The sequence below is a fragment of the Lipotes vexillifer genome, unplaced genomic scaffold (assembly GCF_000442215.2).
Source record: "Lipotes vexillifer unplaced genomic scaffold, Lipotes_vexillifer_v1.1 scaffold382, whole genome shotgun sequence".
NCBI lineage: Eukaryota > Metazoa > Chordata > Mammalia > Artiodactyla > Lipotidae > Lipotes > Lipotes vexillifer.
This window is the reverse complement of record NW_006780611.1, coordinates 3,048,562-3,070,892: the sequence shown is the minus strand read 5'-3', so window position 1 is coordinate 3,070,892 and position 22,331 is coordinate 3,048,562. Positions and strand designations below refer to the sequence as shown.

General features: G+C 49.2%; 1 protein-coding gene across 2 annotated transcripts in view; it reads left to right on the top strand.

Moving 5' to 3' along the window:
• Positions 1-22,331, top strand: part of TBC1D22A (TBC1 domain family member 22A) — a 324,171-nt gene that overhangs the window by 202,895 nt on the left and 98,945 nt on the right. For both annotated transcript variants that reach the window (XM_007453900.1, XM_007453901.1), the window contains one exon: positions 6,704-6,779. In XM_007453900.1, coding sequence (XP_007453962.1) covers positions 6,704-6,779 — 76 coding nt within the window. The remainder of the gene's footprint in view (positions 1-6,703; positions 6,780-22,331) is intronic.

The following is a 22,331-nucleotide window of genomic DNA, read 5'->3' as shown; positions in this document are numbered from 1 at the left end:
CCCCCCCCCCCCCCCCAGGGCTGGGGGAGCCTCCAGCCTTCACCATGTCCTATGTCCGATGTCACTGGGGAAGCTGTGGAGGGGGTGGGCGGCTGGGCGGGCGGGCTCACCCTTGGTGTGGACTCTGTCTGGGCTCTTGAGAGACAGCAAATCACTTCACACCCCCAACGCCTTGGGAAGGAGCCGTTCCTCACCATTTTACAGACGAGGAAACAGAAGATCAGAGAAACTAGGCTCACGGGTGGGAAAGAAGTTGGCTTGATAGACTTTTTTTTTTTTTTTTTTTTTTTTTTGCGGCACGCGGGCCTCTCACTGTTGTGGCCTCTCCCGTTGCGGAGCACAGGCTCCGGACGCGCAGGCTCAGCGGCCACGGCTCACGGGCCCAGCCGCTCCGCGGCACGTGGGATCTTCCCGGACCGGGGCACGAACCCGCGTCCCCGGCATCGGCAGGCGGACTCCCAACCACTGCGCCCCCAGGGCAGCCCTTGGTAGACTTCTACATGCTCTTCCATCTGAGAAGCGTCGCGGAGCTCTGTCCTCGCCCTTCTCCCCTCTTCCCAGAGACCGTGGCGGAGACGTGGAGGGTGTGAGTTTACCCACCGCCTCTCAGCTTGGAAGGACAGCTAATGTGATCGATGACACGATCAAGGTGCAGAATGAGTTCCGCTGCCTGCAGCTCCGGCTGAGAGCCAGTCAAACAAACGAGCTCACAGGAATAAGTGAGAAGCCCTGCGTTCAAGTTCCCAGAACCAAGCAGTACGGTTCGTTGAATGCAGCCTGGACAGCCTGGGTTGACTGCGTCGCCAGTGGGATGCTCTCGTGGGTCTTGTGCCCAGATTCTCGCTTTGGTCTTGTAGCTGACCTACTAAAACTCCCAGCTCCCAGCGAACTGAGAATCTGGGAGGGGCATCCTCTCTGGCCCCTTCTGTTACGCCCCACCTTGCGGCCCACCTTGCGGCCAGAGTCATCTTTTCCAAATGCAAATCTCGTAACCGTGGTGGCTCCCCGTTTCCGTGTCAGTAGCTTCCTTCTGTAGCTTTGCTGGGGTCTCACCCTTTATCCCCACGTGGCCTTCCAGCCTCGGAATGGTCTTCTCCGGTCAACCCCAGCTTCCTTGCGGCCCCTCCTGCCGCACTGGCCTTCATTCCACGCCTGGAGTGTGCCTAGCTTCCTTCTCCCTGCGTCTCGGCCCGGGCCTCACCTCCTCTGCGTGGTCCTCGGGTCAGGCCCCCGTTCTGTGCCATGGCGGCCGGGCTCCCCAGGGCATGGCCAGCCCCCGTGCGCATTTGCGTGGCCTGCGTGATGAACGTTTGCTTAACGACCGGACCGTCATCTCTGGACAGAAGGCCCGTGCTGTTTTCCTGCCCAACTGTGTTGGGAGGCCCAGGACTGCCCCAGGTCCCGTGACTCCCAGCATGTAGCTGTGCTTCTGGCCGTGATTCCTCCCAGTGCAGTCGTGTGAAGCGGCAGCGGCCAAGGGAGCAGGCCTGGGGGGACCCAGGCGCCAGCTGCCCGGAGTCCTGCCCCGGTGGAGTAGCAGGAGACGCCTAATGCCCCAGCGATGAGTTGTCACTGTTTGCCAGGAGCTCAGTAGAGGCTCTGCGCCTGGGATCTGTACCGAGGCTGTTCACATAGGTACCTCTGCCTGGCACGGACCGGCAGGAAAGCAGGAGCTTGGCGTAAACCACGGTGCTCAGCTGAGGCCAGCGAGCCATTCTTACTGGTTCGGGAGAGGTGGGAACACCCGAAATCCTCGGTCCCAGGCGCTGGCTGAGGGAGGGCCGACCTTGCACACGGGCCTGTGTCAGGATGTCAGTCTCCGGCCTGCTTTTCCGCACCGTCTCTGCTCCAGCCTCGGGGTATTGTCTCACGCGTGAGGCACTCAGGCAGTGTTTCCTGCACAGAGGGAAGAGCTCCCAGTCTGCTGTGGTTCTGTCTTGCATGGATTGATGCATCAGTTGCACTGATTGGATCATCAGGGTGCCTGAAATGGGGCCTTGTATTGCTGAGTCGTTCCAGTTGCAGGTCCAGGGCAGGTGAGGGAGCAAGTGTGGTTTGAGCCTAAGAAAGCGGCTTTCTCAGAGTGAGACTGGCCAGGAAAGGGGTGTGGGACTTGCTGAGGACTTGCATCTCTGGTCTGGGGGCACAGCCCCTTGTCAGAGGTAAGAGGGATTCTCAGTTCTCTGGGAGCTGGGAGTTTTAGTAGGCGGGTGCTGGGGTCCTTCTGGCTAAGCCAATATGAGTGTATCTTCCAGCTCTTCTCTGAAATGCTCCTTCAGAAGAGTTTATTCTGCTTGTTCTCTGAAGAGCACAGAAAATGCTGTTTGCTGTTGCTGGAGGGTGAGGCGGGAACGGCAGCATATGCGAGGCAAGCCTGGTGTGCTTTTTGTTGATTTTTTTCTGTAAAAAGGTAAGCAGAAAGGTAAAGTCTGTCTGCTACAGACTTCACTTTCTGTAAAACATTTCCCAAAAGGTCGTTGTATTCTTCAGACCTTCCTTCCTTCCCTCTGACCCATAAGTTTTACATATTCTATCGTTTCTTAAAGACACAAAATCAAATCTCAGTTTGAAAGGCTATGCATGGTTACTTTTCATGGAGTATTGTTAATATTATGACTGTTACTATTTCTGTAAATATACTGCATTCTTATTTACTTCCTATTTTGCCTGCCTAGTCATACATTTATTCAGCAGACGTTTTCTGTGCCAGGTGCGTTGCCGGCGCGGGTTTGGATGGCATGCTGGGGGTGGCGCCCCTGCCTGAAGCGGGCAGAACCCACGGTCAGATGAGGGGTGCTGGAGCCCTGCTGGGTGGCCTGAGTGCCCAGTGCCTCTCCTGAGGCCACAGAACATTCTTTTCCCCTCACACCTTCCAACTCAGCCTCTGGCTCTGGAATGTCCCTGATGTGCCCTTCAAGGCTTCCTGGCTACTGAGCGGGGCCATCCTCAGCCGACCACACTGTGCCCCTTCTAAAGGGTGGTCTCCTCTGCCCCCCGCCCCCTGCCTAAATCCAGATGCCAAGGCCACACCTGTCAATCTTCTCAGGTCCTTTCACAATACAGATTTTTTTTTTTAGACTCTCGGGTGTCATTCTTTTCTTATTATTTGGATTTTCAAGAGAACTCATCTCCCCTACCTGGGTTTTGAACAAATTGAGAAATAAAATAGTGGCAGATGGCCAAAGAATAACTTTTATTTCTTCTAAATGAGAAGCTTGAAATCCTGTCTTGGTGTGAGAGCCAAATAACCTGGCTGACTGAATCCCAGGATCATTCAGGCTGACCCACCCTGTCAGAGCCAGCACTGGGCCTGGGCGGGACCCCCTCACGTGCATCAGAGCTGTACTAGGAAGCAGCCTTCAGGGGGTGGGGGGGAGCGGTCTTCTTGGGGGAGCAGCCTTCCCGGGGTGGGAAAAGCCTTCCTGGGGGAGCAGCCTCCCTAGGGGAGCAGCCTTCCCCGGGGCAGCAGCTTTCTTGGGGGAACAGTCTTTCTGTGGGGAGCAGCCTTCCCCTGGGGGAGCAGCTTTCTTAGGGGAGCAGCCTTCCCCGGGGGAGCAGCTTTCTTGGGGGAGCAGCCTTCCCTGGGGGAGCAGCTTTCTTGGGGGAGCAGTCTTCCCGAGGGGAGCAGACTTCCTGGGGGGAGCAGCCTTCCTGGAGGAGCAGCTTTCTTAGGGGAGCAGCCTTCCCCAGGGGAGCAGCTTTCTTGGGGGAGCAGTCTTTCTGTGGGGAGCAGCCTTCCCCTGGGGGAGCAGCTTTCTTAGGGGAGCAGCCTTCCCCGGCAGCTTTCTTAGGGGAGCAGCCTTCCCCGGGGGAGCAGCTTTCTTGGGGGAGCAGCCTTCCCCAGGGGAGCAGCTTTCTGTGGGGAGCAGCCTTCCCAGGGGGAGCAACCTTCCAAGGGGGAGCAGCCTTCCTGGGGGATCAACCTATTCTGAGAGCTGGAAGGAGGGCTGAACCTACTGGCTTAGCAGTTGAAGTTGCCTTCTTGGGGTGAGTATTTCTGGGGATGGAGATAGTGCAAGAGAGGCCCCAGCTGAGTTCCCTCCACTTGGAAGCAGACCCCGGGTTTGAGAGTGTTTCCCTCAGCTGGCTGTTTGCATAACCATTAGGTCCCTTCTCGGCCAGGGGCATGGCCCGCCTTGGAGCCCACAGCACATCGGGACAGGCCAGCCCCCAGCGGAACCCCCGCTCCTCTGAGGATTCTCCTGGGACGCCGGGGAGAGGACGTTAGAGCCTGGTCCTGATGGCTTTGAAACGTGTCAGAATTGAACATTAATTTGACAATCTGTAAGGCCTCCACTCTTAGTTTATTTCTCATCCTTAATTATGTCCTGCTTGACTGTTCCACCTGGCTCATCAGAAATTCCACCATGAGGTGAAATGCCAGTGTATAAGCTTCCAGCTACACAGCCTGCCCCGAATTCGAATATAAATCTCCTTGTGTTACCCAGTTTCAGAGAGAAATTGTCTTAAAGGCCAACCCTTGTAAGTTCAAGTCCAAAACCAGAATTTCCGTTGCCCATTAATGTCTAAGTCCATGAAAGCTCACAGCTTGTGCTTGTGCTGCTGCCCTGTCTTGGCTGGAGGGGCACCTGGTGTCTCACCAGGACATGCACAGGCCTTTCAGGGCCCAGAGGTCCTGTCCACTGAGCGCCAGTCTGCGAAAGCCCTCGCTTCACAAGACTTCAAAGTGTGGCAAAACGCACAAGCTTGTCACCGTGTCTAGAGGGCACAGCACGCCAGGCCCCTGTGGCAGCTGCCCCAGGAGCACCGTCCCCCTGCGCAGAGCAGGGCGCATGTGGGACCTCAGGGTTGCTCTGAGTCGGGGCACCGCACGGAGCTGTCCTCGGTTTTGCCCTCGCGGGGATGTGACAGTTGGATTCAGAGGCTGTCACTTGAAATCGACTTGGGAAAAACTTCAGCAAGAAGTTAGGTCTGAGTCGACTCATTTTCTGTTTCTGTGGGGAAAAGATCCTTGTTGCCTTGTAGGCATTTCAAGTTCTGTGTCGTCGTGGCTGCCACTCCTGCTCTAGTTAGGAGGGGTGTGTTTGTGTGCGCACGCGTGTTAAACCCAGGGAGTGCCGACTGTGCTGGAATCAGAGCCCTCCACGTCTGACTGCTCAGCCTTAGACGCTGCTGCTGGTGTGAAGGTCCTCCTCTCTCCCATGCTGTGTCGTTGGAGCCCCCCTCGCAGGTCCTGGGGCGGTGGCACTGGGAGTGCTGTTCCTACGTCCCTGGGGCCTCCCCTGTGCCTCCCTGAGGACAAGCCATCCTCTCCTAACACCGGCCCAGCAGGAGCCCCCCTGAACCGCCAGGGCCCGAGGCCCCCATGCGCTCACTCGAGTTCAAGGACCCGCAGGTGCAGTGCATTGTGGCTTGAAACAACACACATTTATTACCTCATTGTCCTGGAGGCCAGAAGGCTGCCATGCACCTGGGGTGCTGGATCAAGGTGTAGATCAAGACGTGGGCAGGGCTGCGGCCCTTCTGGGGCTTCAGGGAATAATTCGCTCCTTGGTTTCTTTCGAGTCTGTGTTGCTTGGGTGGTGGCGCCTTTGCGCGCCTTCCACGTCCGCGGTAGCGAATCAAGCGTCCTCGCAGCTCTGACGCTGACTCTCCTGTCTCCTCCTCCACCTTCAAGGGCCCCGGGTCACACTGGGCCCACTTGGGTCATCGAGGATGCTGTCCCTGGTTCAGTCCCTCGATTAGCAACCTTTGTCCCCCTTGCCTGGCTCCAGGAATGTGCCCTGGACATCTCTGGGGGGTCATTACCCCGCCTTCCGTATCATGCAGTGTAAGTCCATCACTGCAGGAGTCCAGCTGAAACCCTCATTCTGCACATGGTCCCTGAGCGCCGGCAGAGGCTCCTGAGGGCAGCTCTGTGGCGATGCCCTGGGGCGGGACATGGTGGGCGCCACCTTCTCCTCCAGCTGATTTGTGTTCTCAGGTGATGGCAGTGGGGCGCCCGGCCTGCTGTCCCTGAGCCTTCATGCGCCTGCCACTCACAGTGCTTCCTGAAGCCTCAGAGCAGTCCTGCAGGTCAGCACTGTCATTCTCACTGTATAGATAATGAAACTGCAGCCCAGAGGGGTCGTGTTACTCGCCAGGGTCACACAGCATCCGAGTGATAGAGCTGGGCTCTCATTCCAGGTCTGCCTGACTGGAGGCCCCCCTCCCCCCGCCCAATGCCCACACTGGTTTTCCTGTCCTAGTTGATGAACCTCTTCACGGAGTTCACTGAGACCGAAGTCCCACGCTCACGCTGCGCTCACACAGTGACCATGTCCTTGACCCTGGGATGGCCGGCGTGGCGCTGGTGCGGCCAGGTCGCCGGCACGCATCGGCTCCCCTGCGGCGTTGAGTGCTTTTTGCCCCTGTGCCAGCCAGAGCAACTTTCGGCAGACTCTGGCCCTCAGTGAGCTGTTTGTTCAATTTAAATGTAAATATCTGCATGTACATAGATAGGCCCCATTAAATATTCCTGAGATTGGTGTGTTCCCCTCTGACATCAGGGGGTGTCGGACTTCACCTTCTGGTTCGTGCTGCACACTGGTGGTGTAACGCAGCCTAATGCCTTGTGCGTTGATCACTTTGTGAATCTGTTATGTTGTGAAACTGTTCACCTTTGTTCCCGCTGCCTTTTTGCCCTTTGGAAAGCGGGTTTTATTTTCCATGCATATGATATTCGTTGTTATTTTTCCCGTAGGACAACTACACTTTTGCTCAACCTGGGATTCAAATGAAAGTGAAAATCTTGGAAGAACTCGTGAGCCGGATCGATGGTAAGCCAGCTTCCTGGGCTCCCCTTTCCCTGTGGGGCGGGGGAGAAGGTGGTGGAAGGCTCAGGACTCACGGGCCATCAGCTGACAGGATGCCGTCCTCGCCCAGCCCGTGGCCCCTGGCTTGCGCCTTCCTCTCATCCTTCTGAGGCCACCCGCCGCTGGAGCAGGTGCCGCTGCCATTCCTTTTACGAAGGCGATATAATCAGAATTCAGTGCCGTCACTTTGCAGGAAGTAATGAGTGCATCCTAGAAGCAGGCAGCTCTTACTCCTTATTAAGCCTGGTGATTGTCATAATCTGGGTGACAGCCGGGTTGTTTATGGCCGTCCGCTGGCGCACTGTTCCTGCCTCTGCACATCATTTTGCTATCAAGGATGTTGGCGTAATTTCTCCACGGAATCCAATTAATTACTGAGTCTGAAAATAACATCTTTAATATTATAGAAAAATTATAGTATGTGCTCGGCCATTTTAGATTATGCTTTCATATTTAAGTGGGGGCTTTGAAATACTTTCTACCCTCATCCTTAAAATAATTCCCCCTATGATGTGCTGACTGTCATATTGCAATAGCAGAGTTTAATTAAAGTTGAGAGATAATGCTGCCCATTCCAAGCATACTCTCCTGATAGTTTGTTAAATTAATGAACAGAGCATTACCAGAGGGATACCAAGCAGAACCGGGCATGGATTTGTGACACCAGCTGGCTGGTCAGTGGTGATGCGCAGAGAAGACACAGGCTGTGTCATCAGGAGCCCGGTGTGAGCTTGGTGGATGACTTCACTGAACCTGCAGAGAAATCGTACTTTGCTTAAAACGTAGACACACTGCCCGTGTTCCAGGGCTGCCTTCCAAGGACGGGCATATCCCGGTGTCTCTTCCCCTTGCTGTACCTTCAGCAGTAGAAAGTATATCAGTAATCATCTTCCCAAGAAAGGCACTTGGTTTGGGAAATGATTGAATGACATTATAAAATGGAGTCATACAAATTATCAGCTCCATTCTGTTCCTTGATTGAATCTGATTTGCAGTTGCATCTAATGGTTATTACCTAATTTCCATATCATGAAGTTCTACACAGTTCTTCCACTAATACTTAGATTCAGTGTATTTAGCTGCTTTGCAGCTACCTATTCAAAGTACTGTTTTTGGCTTATGTAACTGCATTTATGTACCTTTATTCTTAACCTCATGGGGAGATCTTTGTTGGGCGCTCTGGGTTGTTTCCCTGCCATAGCAGTTTCACTCCTTTCCCCCAGCCGCATTTTGTTCTTTGAAATGCAATTTGCAGGAGCTGTGAATTACACTTCCTTAGCAGTCCTTCTTTCCCTCCTGTGTCTCTTAGAAGGCAGATTTTGTATTTTTGTGGAGGTTGGAAAGTTGCGGTTGGTGCTTATTTGTTCCAGGGCTGCAGTCTGGGAAATAGTTGAGTTGATTTTCTCCGGTGCTGTGGTTTAGAAGAAGCACATCTCGGGTTTGCTGGGTGATGGTTTAAAAGAGCAGCAGCAGCAGCCAGAGGAATCCCAGCCGGATCTGGGCTTTTCAGTGAATCCCATTTTTATTTTCCTGCAGCTTCCGAGGAGGGCATTTTCATCCTGTGGTTGTTTTGTTTAAATGATCAGTTCTTCACAACGTAGGAGGAGGCTCTTTTTGGTAATCGGTTAGACTTTGTAATATGTTTGTACCTATTCTTCCAGTGAAACCTGGGACAACTTCTGTGGTGGCCTCAGCAGAATTCCCAGGCTTTGCAAGCAGGAAGCAGCAGAATTGACAGAGTTTGGGCTGTTCCCCCGCAGCAGCCCCGGGAGAAGTGTCCACAGGCCCCCTTCTCTCACTGTCCTCCTGGAGAAAGAATTTGTGGTCTTGGGACTGTGCAGGGACGGCAGGATACACTAGGAGGAAAATATTGCTTTAAAAAAATAACAAAAAAAAAAGCACTGCCCCATTTTTGCATTTCAGGGCAAGGACAGCATTGATTTCAGAACTTTTTGGCAATTTGGTGAAGGAACACAATTTTATGGACCTGTTATTAAGAAAGCTGAGGTTTTATGGGCTTGACCCAGATGGGAATAGTTTAGAAAAGAGCAAAATTGCTACACAAGGAAAAGTGAGAGGAATTTTGGAGTTCCAGTAGTAGTGTTGTAAGTCAGAAGAGAATGGAGAGGGAGAGGAGGGCAGAGGCCCAGGGGTACAGGAGGGTGGCAGCGAGGGGAGGGGGTGGGAGCGGGGGGTGGGGAAGATTAGGGGAGGGTCAAAGTCACTGTCTTATTTTCTAGCTGTGACAACTGGCTAAACGATTTCTGAAAAGTACTCTAAAGTAGTTTTCTATTTTGAGTAGTACGGTACCCTACTCTCTGTTACCCCCAAATCTTGAGAAACAGTCTGTTCCCTAGACAGGAAGGTGGAGTGACTGAAGACAGAGGGTCGTGTCTGTAATGGAGGCCGAGCAGGAAGGTGATGGGCAGCAGCCTGAGAGACCGCCCGGTGGGTGGTAATTGTCTCGAGAGAGGTAAGCTGGCTAGTGAGAAGCCCCAGGGGAGTCTGTAATCTTCGGGGCAGAGCTTTCAGAACTTCCCACACAATGAGAGATGGAGCCTTGAGCCACTGAATTGGCAATGTCAAAGGTGAGAGTAGGAGGACCTTCCACTGCCAGTGGTGGTGGGCTAGGTAATTCCAACCAGATTTCTCACTGAAGAGACCTAAAAAATGGATAAGATTGTTTTTTAAAGCCAGCAAACAAACAAACAAATGGGGGGTGGTGAGGAAGAATGAAAGAGAGAAAAAAAGAGAACAAAGAAGGTAAAAAGAAAACAAATTTCGTAAAAGCATTGAACTGCTAATAAGGAGACAAGGACTTCCTGGCCAGATTCTGGAAGAATGCTGGAACCAGAGAGATGAGCCCAGCCCTGAAGGCCACTGTTGTTCTGAGGGTTCTTGCTAATCCAGAAGAAAGAATCCCAACGTGGTGTGTAGTTTTGACAGCTTCATGGAGGGAAAGGATCAAACCGTAGCCTACCTGAGGATAGGAGTGCAGAAAATGCCCAACTGAAGACCGACTGTCAGGGTGGAACTGAAGTGAAACTGCCCTTGTGCAGTCTTGCAGGACAGGTTTACATCACCTGAGAGGACCAGGGTTGTTTGAACCTTGATTACGGCACTTCTCTACTGGAGTAGAGTGCTTGGGAGAAGCAAAAAAAATAATCTTTTCTGGAGGAAGTTACCAGAAAGTTGTTCCTCAAATTGTTTCTGCTTTTTTTTTTTTTCCACTTAAAATGATCTACACATAGTCAAAGATACACACACATTCAAGACTTCTTAAGTGAGAACAAACAGAAACAACAGATAACAGAAACAGGCCCACAAGATGTTAAGTTTCTGTAATTCTTACACATAGACCATGAAACTATTCTCCTTACTATGTATGAAGAAATATAAAAAAGAGAATCTTGAGAATGTTTGTCATGGTAGTGGGAAACTATATGATTTTACATAAAAGATTTGAAAAATACAATAACCAAATTAAAAAGTCAGTGGGCAGATTTGACAAATTAGACATAGCTAGAGAGAAAGTTAATGAACTGGAAGATGGGTTGGAAGAGAATAGCCAAAACAAAACATGGAGAGATAAGAATATGCAAAATATAGAAAGTAAGAGATATAAAAGGTATGGTTAGAGAGCTTCATATGTACTTATTTGGAGTCATAGAAGGAGACAAGGGAGAGTGACTAAGAATCTGAAGAGATAATGATTCATTGTTTTCCAAAAGTACTGAAATAAACCAATTCACAGATTGAAGAGCCCATTGAATCTTCAGGAGAATAAAGAGAAAACTGTATGTAAACACATCATAGTAAAATTCAGTTGAAGACTAATTCTTAAGGCAGCAAGAGTAAGAGATTATTTTCTAAGAATGGCTGTCTGAGAACTGTCTTCTCAACAGAAGGACAAGAAGATATGTTCAATGTGCAGGAAGAATGATAACTGTCACCGTAGTGTCAACATCCAGCAGAAATACCCTTCAGGAATGAATTTGAAAGTCCAAGAGGCCACCTAAATCTGAATTGTTTCTCACTGCCTCCGAGAAGCTGTGTAATCAAGAAGGAAAGCAGACGAAGCGCACACCCCTACCCTTGCAGCATAAGCAGGGGACCACAATTACTGTGAACCTCAGAGCCCTTGGAAATCGGCCGGTCAGCACCCCATCCAGCCTTGGGAGGGTCAGGTGGTCATTGGGAAAAGGAGTGGGTATATGGGCAGCTTAGGAGTAGAACCAGATGAAATCACCACAGGAAGACGAAATCCCACCGAGAATGGGAAAATACTGAGACTGGGTCTGAGGTCTGGGAGATGAAAGCACTGGCTCTTGGGAAATTGGAAAGGATCTGGGAGTTCTGGATGAGTGTCTGCTATGACCTTAGCAGAACCCATTTCTAACAGTTACCTGCCTCTACAAGGTGAATTCTTAGGTCACATTTTTTGGGCAAGGGCTTGCCTAGGGATTTCCTGTTTCTGTCAAACTGTGCTTTATTTTGTCCCTGGAGCAGAGCAAGCTGCTTCTTGTGCAAATGTGTTACTGCCATAGGCCGGTCAGCCTCCAGCAGGCCACCTCGTAGCCCAGCTGAGGGACATTTGGTATTTCTTTGGGGCACTCTGGCTGCGGGTGGGCAGATGGAAGGATTGAGTCTGGGAGACCAGGGGCAGCAGCTGTTGATAATCGGGTGAGACAGAGCTTATCTGACAAAGGCCAGCGTGTGGCCTTGAGGAGTCAGTATTCATGTAGCTCTCATTCGTCCAAAAAGCAGCCTCAGACCTTTTTTTAAAAAAACATTGATTTCTTAATCTCTTATCAAATGTAGTTTCTTCCTCTCTCCTGGGGAGAAATAGCTTGAGCCCTCGGTGTTAGATGTGGTTCCCGGTCCTCTGTTCTTCTAGGGCCGCCTTGCACGATGCTCAGACTTTTTCTGGGAAAGGCTGTGCACAGAGCTCTCGTTCAGAGAAACACCAGGCAGCATCAGCGCTTCCGTGAGACCACCCCCCATCGTGTGGTCGTTTGTGTCCAAGCCTCAGGGCCTCCAATAGACAAGGACTGGTTGGTTGGTCTTATTGGCTGCAGCCCGCAAACACTAGGGTCTTCACCACGTCCTCAGGTTCTGCTCACACACGCTGGAGCAGTGGTGGGCGTGTGGGGGCTGTGGTGCTTGTTCCCGGTGCCTGCAGACCCTGGAAGGGACCCGTAAGCAGAGGGGTGTGCGTGCGCCCTGGGCGAGCCGGTCTGCCTGCCATGCGCAGCAGGATGCTGACATCCGTGGTTGGGTTTTGCACTGGGTGCTGTGACCTGTTTCCCACATCCCTGTCCCGGGCAGGGGCCAGCCTCCTGCGGTGCCCCTGAATCCCTCTGTGCTGCTGCTGCCTCCCCGCTTTCTCTTCCCTCTCCCACCACCAGTTCCCTCTCCTCTGTGGGCTGCCACCACTCCTTGCCTGAGTGCACACGCTGTGTCCTCTGATGCTTCGGGGTGGGTTAGATCTGAACCCTTTCGTGCAGTGTCCGAGCACACGGCCTGGCACCAGGAGTGCATCGAAGGCGCATGTGGGCCAAACTCTGAGGGATGAGGGTAAAAGTCCCCGTTGGGCGGAAGCCAGGTACCACTGTTGCTGGCCAAACAGACCTAACCCTAACCCTAACCCTAAGCCCCAACAGACAGCCTGTAAACCTCAGCAGCTCAAGCAACACACGTTTGCTTCTCACCCACATGGCACATCCTTTGTGGCTTTGCTCAGGGCTCTGGTCTGTGCTGTCCTCACCTGGGGACTCAGGCTGATGGAGCAGCTGCCTTCAGGAGTTTGCTGGCCCAGTTCCTGTGATGGAGGGAAAATCTTTGGGGATTGTTCACAGGCTCTTTGTGCTTCCGAAAGAAAGTGGTCCCCGGTACTTGGCTGCATTTCATTGGCCAAACCGAGTCACGTGCTGCAACAAAAGTCAGGAGGAAAGGAAAGGGCCCTTCTGCCTGGGCCGGGCGAGCCTGGCCCCGAGACTGGGGACAGAGTAATGGGTGAGGCATAGAGAGAAGTTCAGAGGTAAGAGCGGGTGCTCTCAGCATTTGTTAACATCAGTCTGTTCCCTACTTATGAAACAATTTTTGTACATAAGGTCAACAGTTCACACCAATCATTGAGTAGTTCACTGCTTCAATCATAAATATACATTAACACACCATATGGGCTGCTAGAATGTCAACACACAAAGCACTGGAGGAGCGTTTCACTCCAGATCACACCTGGAGTGTTTACACATATTTGAAAGTGAAATTTCACATTTTTGCCGTGTATCCGAGTGACACACCTTGTACCTTTCTTGTCCTTATGTCTGTTACATCTGATATCATGTATCCGAGTGACACACCTTGTACCTTTCTTGTCCTTATGTCTGTTACATCTGATGTCAGTCTTTGAGGCTGCATGATCCCTAGTTGCCCCCAAGTTCAGCCCTTGGGCTCTTCGAGAGGCTGCAGTCAGAGCCCCTGTGACTGAATCCGGGGGGCTGGGCCCCCTGTGGGGCAGCCTCACCTTGGATTCTGTGCTCATGCGTCTTTTGTGAAATAAGGTAATGTAAATGGAATTGCTGTCTTTGGATTGAAAACACTGTGAGAACCTATTTCAGTTTTTTTTTTTTTAATAGATCTTTATTGGAGTATAATTGCTTCACAGTACTGTGTTAGTTGATGATACACAACAAAGTGAATCAGCCGTATGCATACACATGTCCCCATATCCCCTCCCTCTTGAGCCTCCCTCCCAGCCTCCCTATCCCACCCCTCTACGTCATTGCAGAGCACTGAGCCGCTCTCCCTGTGCTATGCTGCTGCTTCCCACCAGCCAACTGTTCTACATTCGGTCGTGTATATATGTCAATGCCACTCTCACTTTGCCCCAGCTTTGCCCTCCCAGCCCGTGTCCTCAAGTCCATTTTCTATGTCTACCTCTTTATTCCTGCCCTGCAACTAGGTTCATCAGTACCAGTTGTTTGTTTTTTTTTTTTTTAGATTCCATATATATGTGTTAGCATGCGGTATTTGTTTTCCTCTTTCTGACTTAACTTCGCTCTGTATGACAGACTCTGGGTCCATCCACCTCACTACAAATAGCTCAATTTCGTTTCTTTTCGTGGGTGAGTAATATTCCATTGTATATATGTGCCACATCTTCTTTATCCATTCATCTGTCACTAGACACTTAGGTTGCTTCCATGTCCTGGCTATTGTAAATAGTACTGCAGTGAACATTGTGGTACATGACTCTTTTTGAATTATGGTTTTCTCAGGGTATATGCCCAGTAGTGGGATTGCTGTGTCATATGGTAGTTCTATTTTTCATTTTTCAAGGAACCTCCATACCGTTTTCCATAGTGGCTGTATCAATTTACATTCCCACCAACAGTGCAGGAGGGTTCCCTTTTCACCACACCCTTTCCAGCATTTATTGTTTCTAGATTTTTTGATAATGGCCATTCTGACTGGTGGTGTGAGGTGATACCTCATTGTAGTTTTGGTTTTCATTTCTCTAATAATTAGTGATGTTGAGCATCTTTTCATGTGCCTCTTGGCCATCTGTATGTCTTCCTTGGTGAAATGTCTATTTAGGTCTTCCACCCATTTTTTAACTGGATTGTTTTTTTTTTTGATATTGAGCTCCATGAGCTGTTTGTATATTTTGGAGATTAACCCTTTGTTGTTTCATTTGCAAATATTTTCTCCCATTCTGAGGGCTGTCTTTTCGTCTTGTTTATGGTTTCCTTTGCTGTGCAGAAGATTTTAAGTTTAATTAAGTCCCATTTGTTTATTTTTGTTTTTATTTCCATTACTCTAGGAGGGTGGTCAAAAAAGATCTTGCTGTGGTTTATGTCAAAGGGCATTTTTCCTATGTTTTCCTCTAAGAGTTTTATAGTGTTTAGTCTTACATTTAAGTCTTTAATCTGTTTGGAGTTTATTCTTGTGTATGGTGTTAGGTAGTGGTCTAATTTCATTCTTTTACATGTAGCTGTCTAGATTTCCCAGCACTGCTTATGGGAGAGGCTGTCTTTTCTCCATTGTATGTCCTTGCTTCCTTTGTTGTAAATTAGGTGCCCATATGTGCTTGGGTTTATCTCTGGGCATTCTATCCTGTACCATTAATCTATATTTCTGTTTTTGTGCCAGTACCATACTGTCTTGATTACTGTAGCTTTGTGGTATAGTTTGAAGTCAGGGAGCCTGATTCCTCCAGCTCTGTTTTTCTTTCTCAAGACTGCTTTGGCTATTCAGGGTCTTTTGTGTTTCCACACGAATTGTAAAATTTTTTGTTCTAATTCTGTGGAGAATGCCATTGGCAGTTTGATGGGGATTGCATTGAACCTGTAGATTGCTTTGGGTAGTAGAGTCATTTTCACAATATTGATTCTTCCAATCCAAGAGTATGGTCTGTTTCTCCATCTGTTTTTGTCATCTTTGATTTCTTTCATCAGTGTTTTATAGTTTTCTGAGTACAAGTCTTTCTCCTCCTTAGGCAGGTTTATTCCTAAGTATTTTATTCTTTTTATTGCAGTGGTAAATGGGAGTGTTGCCTTAATTTCTCTTTCTCATTTCTCATTGTTGGTGTACAGGAATTCCAGAGGTTTCTGTGTATTAATTTTGTATCAATTTCGTTTCTTTTCGTGGGTGGAATTAATTTTGTATCATGCAACCTTACCAAATTCACTGATTAGTTCTCATAGTTTTCTGGTGGCATCTTTAGGATTTTCTATATATAGTTTCATGTCACTGGAAAACAGTGACAGTTTTACTTCCTTTTTTCCAATTTGTATTCCTTTTCTTTCTTTTTCTTCTCTGATTGCTGTGTCTAGGACTTCCAAAACTATGTTGAATAATAGTGACGAGAGTGGGCATCCTTGTCTTGTTCCTGATCTTAGAGGAAATGCTTTCAGTTTTTCACCATTGAGTATGATGCTTGCTGTGGGTTTGTCATATATGGCCTTTCTTATGTTGAGGTAGGTTCCCTCTGTGCCCATTTTCTGGAGAGTTTTATCATAAATGAATGTTGAATTTTGTCAAAAGCATTTTCTGCATCTACTGAGATGATCATATGGTTTTTATTCCTTAATTTGTTAATGTGGTGTATCACATTGATTGATTTGCATATATTGAAGAATCCTTGCATCCCTGGGATAAATCCCACTTGATCATGGTGTATGATCCTTTTAATGTGCTGTTGGATTCTGTTTGCTAGTATTTTCTTCAGGTCTTTTGCATCTATGTTCATCAGTGATATTGGTCTATAATTTTGTTTTTTTGTGATACCTTTTACTGGTTTTGGTATCAGGGTGAAGGTGGCTTTGTAGAATGAATTTGGAAGTGTTCCTTCCTCTGCAATTTTTGGGAAGAGTTTGAGAAGGATCGGTGTTAGCTCTTCTCTAAGTGCTTGATAGAATTCGCCTGTGAAGCCATCTGGTCCTGGACTTTTGTTTGTTGGAAGATTTTTACTTACGGTTTCAATTTCATTACTTGTGATGGGTCTGTTTATATTTTCTAATTCTTTCTGGTTCAGTCTTGGAAAGTTGTACCTTTCCAAGAATTTGTCCATTTCTTTGTGGTTGTCCATTTTATTGGCATATAGTTGTTAGTAAATAGTCTCTTATAATCCTTTGTATTTCTGCAGTGTCAGTTGTGATTTCTCCTTTTTCATTTGTAATTTTATTGATTTGCATCCTCTCCCTTTTTTTCTTGATGAGTCTGGCTAAGGGTTTATCAATTTTGTTTATCTTCTCAAAGAACCAGCTTTTAGTTTTATTGATCTTTGCTATTGTTTTCTTTGTTTCTATTTCATTTATTTCTGCTCTGATCTTTATGATTTCTTGCCTTCTACTGACTTTGGGTTTTCTTCTTCTTTTTCTAGTTGTTTTAAGTGTAGGGTTAGATTGTTTAATTGAGATTTTTCTTGTTTCTTGAGGTGAGATTGTATTGCTATAAACTTCCCTCTTAGAACTGCTTTTGCTGCATCCCACATGTTTTGGATCGTCGTGTTTTCATTGTCATTTGTTTCTGTGTACTTCTTTACTTCGTCTTTGATGTCTCCAGTGATCTCTTGGTTATTTAGTAGTGCACTGTTTAGCCTCCATGTATTCGTGTTTTTTACAGTTTTTTCTTGTAATTGATTTCCAATCTCATAGTGTTGTGGTCAGAAAAGATGCTTGATATGACTTTCAATTTTCTTAAATTTTCCGAGGCTTGATTTGTGACCCAAGGTGTGATCTCCCCTGGAGAATGTTCCATGTGCACTTTAGAAGAAAGTGTATTCTGCCACTTTTGGGTGGGATGTTCTGTAAATGTCAGTTAGATCTATCTGGTCTGTTGTGTCATTTAAAGCTTGTGTTTCCTTATTTATTTTCTGTTTGGATGATCTGTCCATTGTTGTAAGTGGGGTGTTAAAGTCCCCCACTATTATTGTGTTACTGTCTATTTCTCCTCTGATGGTTGTTAGTATTTGCCTTATGTATTGAGGTGCTCCTATGTTGGGTGCATAAACATTTATAATTGTTATATCTTCTTCTTGGATTGATCCTTTGAGCATTATGTAGTGTCCCTCCTTATCTCTTATAACAGTCTTTATTTTAAAGTCTATTTTATCTGACATGAGTATTGCCACTCCAGCTTTCTTCTGATTTATATTTGCATGGAATATCTTTTTCCCTCCCTTCACTTTCAGTCTGTATGTGTCCCTAGGTCTGAAGTGGGTCTCCTTTATACAGCATATATATGGGCCTTGTTTTTGTATCCATTCAGCCAGTCTCTGTCTTTCGGTTGGGGCATTTAATCTATTTACATTCAAGGTTATTATCGATATATATGTTCCTATTACCATTTTCTTAATTGTTTGGGGTTTGTTTTGTGGGTCTTTTTCTTCTCGTGTTTCCCGCTTAGAGAAGTTTCTTTAACATTTGTTGTAAAGCTGGTTTGGCGGTGCTGAATTCTCTAAGCTTTTGCTTGTCTGAAAAGCTTTTGACTTCTCCATCGAATCTGAATGAGATCCCTGCTGGGTAGAGTAATCTTGGTTGTAGGTTTTTCTCTCTCATCACTTTAAGTATCTCCTGCCACTCCCTTCTGGCCTGCAGAGTTTTCACTGAAAAATCAGCTGATAACCTTATGGGGATTCCTTTGAATGTTATTTTTTGTGTTTCTCTTGCTGTTTTTAATATTTTTTCTTTGAATTTAACTTTTGTTAGTTTGATTAATATGTGTCTTGGTGTGTTTTTCCTAGGGTTTATCCTGTATGGGACTCTGTGCTTCCTGGACTTGATTGACTATTTCCTTTCCCATGTTAGGGAAGTTTTCAACTCTAATCTCTTCAAATATTTTCTCAGTCCCTTTCTTTTTCTCTTCTTCTTCTGGGACCCCTATAATTCCAATGTTGGTGCGTTTAGTGTTGTCCCAGAGGCCTCTGAGACTGTCCTCAGTTCTTTTCATTCTTTTTTCTTTATTCTGCTCCTCTGCAGTTATTTCCACCATTTTGTCTTGCAGCTCACCTATTCGTTCTTCTGCCTCCGTTGTTCCGTTATGGATTCCTTCTGGTGTATTTTTCACTTCAGTTACTGTGTTGTTCATCGCTGTTTGTTTGTTCTTTAGTTCTTCTAGGTCTTGGTTAAACATTTCTTGTATTTTCTCAATCTGTGCCTCCAATTCTATTTCTGAGATTCTGGATCATCTTTACTATCATTGCTAATAAAAATATGGAACACTCAGTTAAATTTGAATTTCAGATCAATAATGAACCATTTTTTGTTCGTTGGATGCAGTATTGGGTACATACTGAAATCCAGAGTTCACTGAGCCTCCCGTATTTTATCTGGCAACTCCACAAAGGGAGAGTTCAAAGTCGCGTCAAGTTGGAATTTAAGCTTTTAGTCCCGAGCTTGAGGCTGTCTTCTCCTAGAGGTTACAGGCGGCCATGAAAATACGGCTCACACATGATGGGTCATTTGAAATTAAAGTATACATGTGTGCACACACACACACACGCCAGTAGACACACACACACCTTTACACGTATATGCACACGCACACACCAGTATACACGCTCCCCCACACCAATACACACACACATGCACGCACACACCGACACACACGTACACACCAACACGCGCACGCACCAATGTGCACACACCCCTCTGCACTCATACGTGCCCACTTTAGCTGTGGTTCATTTTCTGGGCGTGGCTGCAGCGCTTGAGGTTAGCTACCTTCCCATTCTGCGGAGGGGCAGACTGACCTCGTTACACATTCCGGCCACCCGACATGTCCACGGAGGGGCGGCCTGTCTTCCGGGAGGGCTTCTTGTTTATGCCAAAGGCTTGGATTGACCCGAGCTCATTTGACTTTCCTCAGTGCAGACATTGTAATGAGGCTGGTTACCAAGTGATTTTTTTAAGTGAAGTTACTCCTTTTCATTTGGTTCGATCCGTTTCTGACTTATTAATCATTATTTTCTGAAAGACTGGCTTAGGGCCCCTCAACCGTCCGGTGAATATATTCACAGTCGCCCTGGGGATGGTTGGATTTTTCTGTGCTGACCGTGGGTGATGACCTTTGGAGATGTGTCGTGTGTCACTCAAGTCCTCGCGCACAGCCGCGCTGGGCTGCCCGTGCCTCCCGGGGCACTCACCTGGTTGATTCCCGTCCATGAGTGCAGGCGGGCTTGTAGGAGGCCCCTGCCTTCCGCCTCCTAACCAAGATCTGCACCTTCCTCCTCTCTGGTCCACCCTCCACGCTGCTGCTGATGTAACGGCAGCTGGACCTCGGGACTCGCGGTGCAGTGGCCTCCAAGGCCCTTCGCAGTTTGATCCCACACCCCTTCATCCTCCAGCCAGCTTTAGGCCGTGCTGAAGCCTGGGGCTGTTTATTCTTCCTTAAGCATGACATGTGACCTCAGCCATGCTGGGATCCCTGTTCACGTTGTTTCCTTTGCCTGGAACGCTGCCGCCCACTGCCTCAGCCACACCCCCAGGCAGTTAGGCCCTTTCTCATTTGCTGTTCGTGGCAGAACAGGGCAGTGCTTCAGGCTGGGGCGGGGTTTGATGGGTGGAGGGAGGGGAGGCAGGTGAGGTAAGTGACAGATGCAACTTTGGCCTTCAGGGAGCCCACGGCCGGAGGAGGACGACGCAGCCTGGGGAGGCTCAGTGGCCCCGTGCTCGCCCACCCGGTGGGCCTGCTGCCATGGAGGGTCTACAGGACGCCTTTCTTTAGGCTGTAGCCCGGGAGGTGCCGTTGACTGTCCCAGGAAGATGTCACTGTCACCCTGGCCTAGGGTGGCACCAAGCCCCTGGGGCCCTGTAGTTTTCCTCTGTGATGTCCTTCATGGTTTGGGGCCACCACCAAATACTCCACGGCCAGTCCGCTGTGACAGGGCTGCTGGGGGCCCGGAGTGTGTGTCCATCACTCCGCAGGGCGTCCGTGGTGCACTGGGTGGGGTGCGGGCAGGTGTGCGGTCTGCAGGCCTGTATATAGACGGCAGCCTGCCCGCCCCCCGGCCCCATGCTCCTGTGTTTCCCGTCCTTCCTGTGAGGCCGTGGAAACCCTTCCCTTGGGGAGGGAGTTGTCCTGGGTGCTAAAGAGCAGTGACAAGCTGGGGGCATGTAAGTTGGTGGGAACCTGAGGGACAGGTTGACCTCCCACTAGGGGGTTAGAAGGAAATTAGATGCCAGAGTACCGGTCCCCTGGTGACGGGGGCTGCTGATGCATGAGCAGACACGGGAGGCAGGTTAAGGAGCCGAGGAAAGAAGGCGGGCCCTGCTTTGGGCTCCTTGGAAACCATTCTTGAACGTTTCTGGCTTATCCTGAATCACCACTCAGCACAGGGCAAGACTCCGAGGCCGGCGTGCATTCAGATTCTGGTTCTGTCGCCCCAGCGGTGGGTGTGAGTGGCGAGTGATGGTCCCGCGGTGGCCATGGTTTTCCCGGGAGTGTGAAGAGGCAGCACAGGTAAGATGCTTAGGACGGTGCCTGGCCCATCATGAGCCCAGCCAACTTTGTACCTGTATTATCTCACCATCATTTTTATCAACTGCGTAGCAGGCGGGTAGCGGTGGGTGGGTTAGCACTCCTTTGGTGGGGTTATTAGTCTGGGGCCTCTGCTCCGTGGGCAGGCGCCTCTGTCCACCCCCGGATGCCCATTAGTGTGGCCGATACTGACCCAACCCAGGGGGGCCAAGGGGAGTGCCGGCTGTCGTTATTATTAAAATTTACACTCTCACCCTTCGGGAAAAAAATGCCCAAATGCACTCCTGGAGAGCAGTGTCATCTCGGTGCGTTAAAGGCTTAATCTGTGTGCACATTTTCCCTTCCCTGGGTTTTTAAATTTAGGTTAAATGCGATTTTAATGAAATTTCTCTGAAAGCTGTCTCGACTACATCGTAAGGTTAAAACTGACTTATTCTTTCAAGATAGAATTCAGTTATAGCTAGTAAACTAGATTCAGCTTTATTACCATCCAAGTGAAAATATTTTTATCACCGCTACAATGGAAGCCGTCAGAGAGCAGAGGGTAAATCAGCAGAGCGGCCCTGGCTCATGGGATATTCAGTGTGTGACAGTGAGAAATAACAAGCTCCCCTCCCCCGCTTGCGTCTTCATTAGGCGCCGGAGTGACTGATGGGAGCCGGGAAGGATGGCGATGTTTCCTCGGAGGCGCGGGGCCCTGGTGACAGGCAGAGCACACGCGTGACGGCAGTGCTGTCAGGCACGGGAAGTCACGTGGGTGCGGCGACTCCTCTGTGTGTCCCTCACCAGCCCGCCTCCCTGTCTCGGGCGAGGACTTTTCCCCCCACGGCCAGCGTCCTTATTCCGGTGGCTCCATGCTGTGCCTGCCTGAGACCTTTGGACAGCAGGTGGCCCATGGGTTCTCACTCTCCCAGGGCGTGTCCGGTTGATTTAATGTGCCTTCAGCTGAAAACCCACATGGCTATTTGGTTGCATTTTGGGGAAGAGGAATCTATTACTCAGGCCAAAAAAATCAAAGGAGAGGAACTTTCCTGTAATCTGAAAAATAACGTATCATGAATAAAGCCCTGGGTTCTAGTTCAGCCTCCATCACTGACTCTGAACTTGGTTGCTGCCTGCTGCTAATAATAATAATGATGATAATAATGGCAGCTAGCATCCATTAGGTGCCTACAGCGTACAAGGCACTGTTCTCAGCTCTTTCTCTGCATCACTGTGCTGGTTTTTCACAGCACCCCTGTGAAGTGATGCATGCCCATCGCCATTTTGAGAGCCCTGCCCCTTCTCTGGCCTCAGTTTCCCCTCAGGCCGGATGATCTCCATGTGGCCTCCAGCTCTGCCCATCCTGCGTTGGTACTGAACATGGGAGAGCCCACTGAGCTGTCCCCCTACTGTGTGGGGGACCCGGTGGTATCCTCGGGCTCTGTCCGAGTCATGCTCGTCCCCGCCTGCGCCCCAGATTTCCTTGGGGAGCAGCAGCCTGTGGCAGCACTGTGGCCGTGCCTACCACCAGACGCCCCCCCCCCCCCA